Raw genomic sequence first — 10,092 nt, forward strand, 5'->3', positions numbered from 1 at the left:
ACGTCAGATCAGAGTGAAAGATCATAAAACCACTAAAATTCAATATTTTGAGTGATTTCATGACTGACCAGGAAGCCAGAGGTGCTGTCCAGCAGGCAGCGGACTCGAGCGACGAAGCACCGAGTGAGGAATGGAGACAATTTAGGAGGAACGCCGTCAGGCTCTTCAGAGCTATACAGATGACCCATCACAGCATCCTCATCAACTAGAGCGCACACAAACAGACATGGTTCAGAAACTGATGACTCAAGTGTCTAATGACAGACAAATGGCTGGAGCGTATAAGCTTCAAAACGGATATAAAACAGCAAAAAAGTATAAAAAAATATTCCATACAACTTGCCCAATTTATTCCCAGTCTTCTGAGATCACATGCAGTGTGCTATTTAGGGTTAATGGTAATTATACACACACACACCAGTGTCTTGCTGGCCAGGGTTCATCGCCCAATGGAGCTGCCTGTGAAACTCCTGTCGCTCCTCCACATGGATATAATCAAAGACCTTCTGATGCATCACGTCCGTCTGCCAGAAAAGATCACACACACCAACACAAAACCAGAATGTGTATATTTCAGAAGCGCTCTAGCTCTCACATGAGTGTTTCGTGCAGACCTCTACACAGTTGTATGGGGTACAGTAAACAACTGCTCTGAAGTTTACGTAGTCTAATTCAGTTTTACATCAAACCACATTAGAAACATGACTGATCAAAATGTAATTGTGGAGTAATTGCTGTCACTTTAAATGCTGGTAAAACCTTTTTCAAAGACATTTTAGGCTGTGAGGTTCCTAGCAGATAGTCAAATGACTTCATAATTCATGCAATTATTATTGTGCGTTTGCGTCGGTTACTATTAATAATCATTTAAATGTCAGAGCTATGGCACAGAGCAGTGCATCACTAAGAGCTGACATATTTATAGCTGTTATGCTTGTAAAAACCCATGTTTGAGTTCAACATAGGTCTTGTACTGTTCCCCTCTCTCCTTTGTACTGTCCCCATGTGCTTGTTGCGTGACACCAGGGCTGCTTGCATGCGGACAGACAATGTCTCTACACTGTAGAACAACAAAACAAAAGCCTGAAATACCAGCCCGCATGACCAAACCCGCTGTTAATGAACAACAAACTATTTAATACTACAAAATATTCAACCTTTCCTTTATTTCCCAGTGTGGGACATGCAAGGCTTTTAGCACACTTTCATGACCAACACACCCCTGTGTCATCTTAATTTCCAATCAACATTTCCTTCTTGGAGATGGTTTGTTTGCAGAGGAAGCCTGACTCTTTGAAGGCTGTGAGAAAGTCTTAAATTAACCGAGGAGTGAAAAGACGTAACTATTTTTACACATTATGGTGGAAGAGGCCTTGAACACGAAATACTTCTGTGTTTTCCAGTCAACCACAGATGGCGTGGGTATTTCTTATACAACCACACATGATTGTTGTTTAGATTTCTCTGATGAGACAGGAATTTTATTTGAGAACAGTTTAAAAAGCTAAAATGGGTCACATACTGAATTTATATATTACTTGTTTGCTTTGTCACGCATGAAAGCCAATTACACATACTACTACAATAACTGGCGTGCAGTGAAATACCTCTCTCTCTAAATATATATATATATACACACACATATATATATATACACACACACACACACACACACACACACATATATAAACTTATTAAATGAGCATTTGAACAAGTTACGGGATGTTTTAGATCATAAACATTTCTTATTTGAGGGTTACCTGATGAAATCCCAGGTAGTCAACGATAGTGCATGATGCATAGAAAATAACTCCATCCGAGCTCACGATCAGTGCAAATCCAGGGAGCGACTACAAGATATTAAATATGTCAATAGTCAGGTTACTAAAATTGTATGTGCAAAAATAAAGAGATTCTTTTTCAGTAGATTGGGCCAAAGAATTTCAATTGACCAAGGAAATCTATAAATTTTTTCTTTGACAAGAAACCATTTCTAAACTGTAGTGTAGAAAACTCCAGTCATAAGCCCACAGCAAAGCAGTCACCTTTAGGAGAAGATCCCCCTCTATGACACGGGGCAGGATTTCTTTCTTCTGCTCCGAGGTCGAGGTATCACTGCTGCGATTTTCTTTCTCTTGGACTGCTGTGAGGAACAAGAGCACATAAGACAGTGAAAGAGATGGAGACAGAGATACATTTCTGTATGATAGAGTGTCACAGGAAAATACAATCCTTTGAAATGACCAGGATTTCTGCATCTGATATCAAGTCAACATTCATTTAAACAGCTGTGCCGTTTCTTACTGAACTATTTTTTTAAACAAGGATCTTTAGTAAGGAAACCCCCGTCTCATTTAAGTCTCACAAATAAAGAGAACCAGGACATTCACAATCGACAAAACCTGCTGATCATCCTTCTTCATTAAGCATCTGCTCTTAGTCAATCCATTTCAGATGCATTTTCCCAATTTCACGATCGGTTGAGAATGACTGCAAAGCATCGTAAAAAAAAAAAAAACGAGGCAGCCCAGGTGCTCTTCATTAGCCGTGCTAATCTAAAATGAGCAAGATAAAAATTTCATGAAATAATTCACATTTTTTTGTCTTCTTCGGTTAATTTTGTGGGAACTGAGCAGATTTATTCAGCGAGGTTTATACAACCCAAATATATCATGCATATAATCTGGATTTAAACCAGATTTGTTTTCTTATAAGCAGCCATTTTAAATTGACATAAGCACATTCATTCTTTCATCATTTTAAGCTGTAGCTCTCAAGAGAGGTTTCTCTGACCCCTGTAGAGTTAAAGGGATAGTTCACCCAAAAATGAAAATTTGATGCTTATCTGCTTACCCCCAGGGCATCCAAGATGTAGGTGGCTTTGTTTCTACAGTAGAACACAAATGAAGATTTTTAACTCAAACCGTTGCAGTCTGTCAGTCATATAATGGAAGTGAATGGGAATCCCGGCTTTGAGACTAAAAAAAAAAAAACATGCATTACCGCCACCCATCTCTCAAATGGACCATTGACACTGTCTACAATCTCAATTAGGAGTGTTAATGGTCCATTTGAGAGATAGGTGGAGGTAATGCACTTATAAGTCTGCGATCCGCCGTAAAGCAAGAAGACGAGTCATGTACCGGCTGTTGAGTACGTGCTCAGGACAGTTCGGACATTGCGGTGAATCAGAGGCAAAAAAACTATATAAATACTGTTCAGTTTCTTGCACAGACCGATCGTTTCATGTCTTTACACATCAATGTATCGTCACGAGTCGCAGGGTTTAATTTGGTTTTGTTTGTGTATGTTTTTATGACTCTCAAAGCCGTGATTCCCATTCACTTCCATTATATGACTGACAGACTGCAACGGTTTGAGTTAAAAATCTTCATTTGTGCTCTACTGAAGAAACAGTCACCTACATCTAGGATGCCCTGGGGGTAAGCAGATAAACATCAAATTTTCATTTTTGGGTGAACTATCCCTTCAAGATGTCAAAAACATCATAAAAAATAAATAAATACAATAAACGATAAAGACTTTCAGCTGACGACATGTGTACCGTTCAGAGTTGCTAAACGGTCACTCCATATATGTCTGACTATCAACCAAACCTATATATTTTATCATTCAGACACACTGAACTCAATCCTGTGCTTAATAGCATGAGGGAATTCTCTATCATCTCTCTCTAAAGACTAGTTTTCCATTCATTCACTTCATGTCTGCTGCCAAACAAGCCCAAATCTACAGGTGGATGAGCTACTTTTCACAAAATGTCTGTCCACAAGCAGCAATTTAATCACAGAGTTGTTTTGATGAGGGGATGAAAATGAAAAACCAGATCTACTCTTGACAATTGAGGTTAGATTTACGAGCAGATGTGTGTTTGTATGCAGTGACTCAACGGACTCACTCTCCCTTTTCCCCTGTATTTTGTACCTCACTCAATGTCTTTAACACAAAAATCTCATCAAGTACCAGCACAGAACACTAAATGGCATAATTCTCCTAAAAAAAAGAAAGAAAGAAAATTCAGTCATTATTTACTTACCCTCATTACTCTTACCCTCAACATTAGACCCCATTGACTTTCATTGAACATCCCTGTAACTGACAAGGAGTGACAAAAATGGCTTAGCTTATAAATAATTAGTTTGTACACAATTTAACACAATATTGATCTGTTTGGATAAATAGTGTTATTGCTTCGGGGATCATGTCTGAAGTAGAGTATTTGCTTATTCTCAAGTCAAACTGAGCTGTAAACAATAATATTCAGTTTAGAAATGTCCCAAAATCAGTTCCAACAGCAAATTAAGTTGCTATTTTTCACACAAATCAGTAATGACAAATGCAAAAGCCACTCAGTCAAACATTATTACTTACCCTCATTACTCTTACCCTCAACATTAGACCCCATTGACTTTCATTGAACATCCCTGTAACTGACAAGGAGTGACAAAAATGGCTTAGCTTATAAATAATTAGTTTGTACACAATTTAACACAATATTGATCTGTTTGGATAAATAGTGTTATTGCTTCGGGGATCATGTCTGAAGTAGAGTATTTGCTTATTCTCAAGTCAAACTGAGCTGTAAACAATAATATTCAGTTTAGAAATGTCCCAAAATCAGTTCCAACAGCAAATTAAGTTGCTATTTTTCACACAAATCAGTAATGACAAATGCAAAAGCCACTCAGCCAAACATTAAAAATAACAGAATCCAGCATATTATAGCACACTGTATTACAAAAAGTACTAAAAGTGTCCATTTCTTGCATAAAACTTTCCTGGAAAAATCCTTTGCATGTTTAAACAAAGAAATTGAACCTAATGTGACTGCCACAATAAATCCAATCAGATTCACAACTATTAAAAAAAATGAACTTGAGAAGAGTGTTTAAGTCGTCATTTTATGAAAGGCATTTCCATACCTGCCCTTGGAAACTTTAAAAACATCCTTTGTGCTTTGTGTTTCGATGCTTTATTTTTTTTCTAGCGTTTTCCTTTCTTTCCTAACATCTTTTGTATGCAAAATATATAAAAGAAAAACATTAAAAGAAGAGAATTCACACAGAAAGATTACTATAGCCCCCCAAACATATGCAATACATCGTTGCTGTGCAAGTAATGTAACACTCGGATGCATTTGGTTGCATACAATTACTTCACCCATTATGTGTGTGTGCGTGTACTGGAGGAAGAATAGGAGATACAAGAGAGGAGGAGGAAGGCTTAGTAGACTCATTTTTACATTGCTGGTCTCCTGCGCTCTGATGGACAGATCATTAGATCATTTTCACTGGCGTCCCTCTGAGGTCAGGCTCTGGTGAACTACAGTCACGCAAACCCAGCTTTACTACGGGCTCTTAAAGGGCCAGAGCTTCCTTTAAACACAAATGAAAACTGCCCAGACTAAGAGACGGACCACTAATACATCCATCCACCAAAAAAATTCTCTTTTGTCATTTATGCTTCCCAAGGCTGTTTATTTGATCAAAAATACAGTAAAAACAGTAATATTGTGAAATATTACAATTTAAAATGGTTTTGTATTTGAATACATTTTAAAATGTAATTTATTCCTTTGATGCAAAGCCAGTCTTGGAAACCATGATATTTTCAAGATTCTTTAACGAAATCCATCCAATTTAACAATTCTTCGATCCATCAATTCATACCATCCAACCTGGGTTTTCTGGGCAATTGGTCACGTGACACAAACATAACACACCACTGCGCAGCCATATGCGCTCCGATGATAGATTTTTTCATATCACTAGCACTAATGGCAATGGCTTTCCAACTGAACTCAGCTTAACCTTGCCAAAGGGGGGGTCAACATGCGCGTTTCGTGAACTAATGGTTGTGGTGTGAGAGAACCTGAGTTTGGAAACGGTTTTCACATGAGATCATGCATCAGTCTGCTGGCACACGGCTCTGTTTGCTATATTAGTCTTGTTTTACATGACTTTTATTATAAATTCTGTTTTACTGAGCATTGCATATTGATTTGAAGCCTTTTCCCAGGAATGCTTCACAATCCTTAAATGGCATATATAATGAATAACACAAAGCACAAAGAATTTAAAAATGTCCTTTGTTTAGTGACAGTTTAAAGGACAGAGGGGACTGAATGTGTTGCAAGGAGAAAATAAAGGATTTGCACAAGGCCTCACCATGTCAGGTGAACATTATTAAAGTTGTCACGGAACAGAACACGCCTTTATGATGTATCTGGGTCATTTTTACTAGTCGTTTACACGACACTGTGTGCAAAGGAGCCGCTTTCCGGTTGCCAACAAACACGGAGCCCACAAATGTTCTTACTGGAGGTTTTGATGCTGACAATAAATATCTCAGCTCTTTAGATGCATTTTTTTTTATGCTGCACTTTGTATATTGGTGCTAACAAAGAGCTGTTTGAATAGTCAGGGTGACAGAATACATAATACTAGCATTTTAAGGGAATAAAACCGCATTTGCATCATATGTACAAACTGAAAAGAATCTGGTTTAGAAACATTTCAATCAGAAACTGCAAGTAAATTTCAGAATTAATTTTGAAGTAGAAAGACTAAAATAGTATTTTCATGTATAACGTAGTAAATTATTTATATTATATTAAGTATGTGTATTGTATGTGTATGCACAACATAAAGGGAAAGTCCTCTGTCCCATGCTAAAACAGATGTTTGGAGACTCACGCACATGCATGCTGGACGCTTGGATCATTTATCAGCTTCTGGCACACATTCTCGCATGATGAAAACAAACAGAGGAATGTTTCCAGGACAGAGATGCGAGATGGAATTTTCCTGATTTGCACGCAAGAATTTGCCAAGGAGGGTCTGGCTGCTGCCAAGTGCCTGAACTGAGTTCACTGGGAGGAAATTTTAACATGATACTAGACACTCAGTGTGGAAGAGCACCAGAGCCAACATCACTCCCTCATGAAGGCCAGTCACCCCTGCTGCTGTCAGCCCTGTCTTCAACTGATGACAAATTCCTCAATATTATTAAATTCCTACTTTATTAAAATGACACCTCTTTTCAAGAGTTTCTGAATGTCACAATGTCTTAAACTGTGCTCAGTTTTGCCAAAATACTAAAGTCAGAGATCTTAAAATTAACTCTAACATGTCTCAAATTCTTCAAAGAATTAATTTTCTGATCCACGTCATACTGTGTATCCAAGATATAATCCATGATATAGCTGTCAGCAACTTTAAGGAATTGATACTTTTATTCAAAGATACATTAAATTTGCCAAAAGTAAGACTAAAGTCGCTTATAGTGTCACAAAATATTTCTTTCAAATAAACAGTTATTTTGAACATTCTATTCACCAGAGAATCTTGAAAAAAATGATCACTTTCCACAAAACTTATGCAGCACAACTGTTTTCAACATTGATAATAACAAGAAATGTTTCTTGAGCAGCAAATCAGCATATTAGAATGATTTCTGAAGGATCATGTGACACTGAAGACTGGAGTAATGATGCTGAAAATTCAGCTTTGTATCACAGGAATAAATTACATTTCAAAATATATTCAAATAGAAAAAAACTATTTTAAACTGTAATAATATTTTACAATATTAAGGTTTTACTTGATTTTTAATCAAATAAACACAGCCTTGGTGAGCATAAGAGACACATTTTTAAAACAAATAATAATAAATAAATTAAAATAAAACTTATCCCAAATTGACCCCAGATTTTTTTTTAACTGTAGTGTATATCAATTTTTTAGCTCTATAGACAGTCATGCATGTCCATTTTTTGAGCCAAAGCAAAAGAAACGTCTGAGAAAAAGTCGATATTTAAATGAAACAATCGAAAGCTCATTTCATATCATTTGAAACCACTAAGGTGGTGAGACATTCAAATGAGAAGTACAAAACTTAAAACACTTATTGTGAACAACATTTATTCCAAAAAACACGAACAAAACAAAGTGCTTATTCCTTAAAAACTGTAGATTTTAAAACTGAGTCTGGTCTATAACTGGAAAAACTGAAAATGTAAAAATAATTCAAATCAAGTGGTTATCAAACAGCCACATGTGGCCACTAAAAGTGGATTGTGAATGGTCTAAAGAGAAGCACCAAAGCTGATCTGCATCTTCCCCTTCTTAGTGCTTTTCTCAGGACGGGGACTCTGCCAGGCTGCAGTCACGCAAACGCTCCTTAGGAGCCAGTGGAGCATTCATTACACACAACTGCCTTCTCTTCAACATCCCACACACTCACTCAACTCTCTCTTTGGATCTCAATTACTCCCTGACGTGCAGTTTAAGTTGTTATTCACACATTGCAACTAACTCTCAAAGTACATTAGCATTACCTAAAGGAAACAACAGTGCTTAAAATGGTGTTTAAGTTGAGATTTTAGACTCAAATGAAATGCTGCTTCATTAAACACCGTCCGAGTCATGACACTTATGGCGCTTCTCCACTGCATGGTACGGCACGGTACGGTTCACTTTTGGGGAGGTTTTCCACTGGGTACAGTACCTGGTACTTTTTTTAGTACCACCTCGGTTGAGGTTCCAAGCGAGAGCGGATCCAGGTTGATGAGGCGACATGGAATGAAAAAGTTTTTCAGGAGTCGCGGCAATAGAGGCGGCGCAACTATAACGACATGTGAATAATCCCGCCCACTCTAAAGCGGTACTAAACTGCAGTGGAAACGCAAAACGAGCCGAGCCACGCAGTGGAAAAGCACCATTACACTCCCAGAAATAAAAGGTACAAAAGCAGTCACTGGGGCAGTATCCTTTTGAAAAGATACACCTTTGTACATTATTTAGGCCCAAAGGGTGCATAGAAGTACATATTAGTACAGCTTTTTTAAACTTTTTTTAAGAGAGTGTAGCTTGCATTGTAGGAAAACATTTTTTGGAGAAAAACAGACAAATCTACACATCTACAACTGAAATTACAATGAAAAAACATTCAATTGAAGCAGTACATTAAGAGGCTTGATTAAACCAATCGAGTGAACTATCAAGCTCATCATGATGATCATTGTTCTCATTATCATTAGGCATCAGTGTATGAAGGTGTCAATCCTATTAAGACCCTCTCTAAGACGGTTCGGAGCAAAAGTGTTGCCAGTAACAAGATCTGCTGGAACTGGAAGCAATGGTGTTGGCAAACAGAAGTGCTGCACATGGTGGATCTTTGCTATCATTACACACTTCCCTTCAGGTGTCACTCTTTAAGACTTCACTTTGATAATTAAAAAAACGTCTGTCGCACAAACTGTGCAGGAAGAGTTACACACTGAAGTTTAATACCGAAGGTTAGTGGTTTGTTTAAATCACTAATCCTAAGTACTGTATGAGCAGTAATAAAAGTGATGTTTGCATTGGCAAGCACTAGGGATGCAACGATTATAGATTTTGTTGGTACGATTATTGTCTGAGGAATAATCACGGTTTTTACGATTATGACGATTAGTAATGTTGGGAAATGAATAAATGCACAATAATGTATAAAATCACATGAACACTTTTTAGATATTAAAGTGTTATAAAGGTGACCTCTGCTCTGTAAACATCCATGACAGTATTTCTCTTTTGAAAATAACAAATGGAAATAGATCACAAAAGTATTTAATGTTTTCAGTTTGTAAATTTTTTACATTTCTTTTGGACCTGGGATAGAGAATTTGGAAACATGGTGAAAAAAAAAATCTTGTTGGTTTTTACTTATGAATAATACTAAAACAGGGATAGTAAATAAAGTTAATGAAGTAGCCTATTATTAATATACAACTAATATTAACTTTATTTGTCCCACAGGGGAAACTGTTACTAATGATGGAAATAAACTGAAATATTATTGTAATCAACTGTCATCCATACGTATTCATTTTAATAATCTTTATAATAATTCATATGATTTTACATGTAATGTAATTCATATGATTTTACAATAATGTGTTACATTATTTTGGTTTGTGAGATCGGAGATCGAGCTGCGCACGTGTACAAACATTCAGAAGGACACAAACTTCTTGAGAATGCTGCCCCGCGACTTTTATTAATAAAATAGATTAAATAGCCTACTGGA

General features: G+C 36.9%; 1 protein-coding gene across 3 annotated transcripts in view; it reads right to left on the minus strand.

Moving 5' to 3' along the window:
- Positions 1-10,092, minus strand: part of LOC107757795 (aryl hydrocarbon receptor protein 1-like) — a 20,798-nt gene that overhangs the window by 5,771 nt on the left and 4,935 nt on the right. Inside the window, exons 3-6 of one of the 3 annotated variants that reach the window (XM_016575372.1) lie at positions 2,046-2,140; positions 1,761-1,850; positions 419-524; positions 69-205 (exon numbers count right to left, since the gene is read on the minus strand). In XM_016575372.1, coding sequence (XP_016430858.1) covers positions 69-205; positions 419-524; positions 1,761-1,850; positions 2,046-2,140 — 428 coding nt within the window. Of the gene's footprint in view, positions 1-68; positions 206-418; positions 525-1,760; positions 1,851-2,045; positions 2,144-10,092 lie in introns of all 3 variants that reach the window. The other 2 variants (XM_016575370.1, XM_016575373.1) reach the window with 2 other exon arrangements.

The sequence above is a fragment of the Sinocyclocheilus rhinocerous genome, unplaced genomic scaffold, assembly GCF_001515625.1.
Source record: "Sinocyclocheilus rhinocerous isolate Xijiao unplaced genomic scaffold, SAMN03320098_v1.1 scaffold112, whole genome shotgun sequence".
NCBI classification, from domain to species: Eukaryota; Metazoa; Chordata; class Actinopteri; order Cypriniformes; family Cyprinidae; genus Sinocyclocheilus; species Sinocyclocheilus rhinocerous.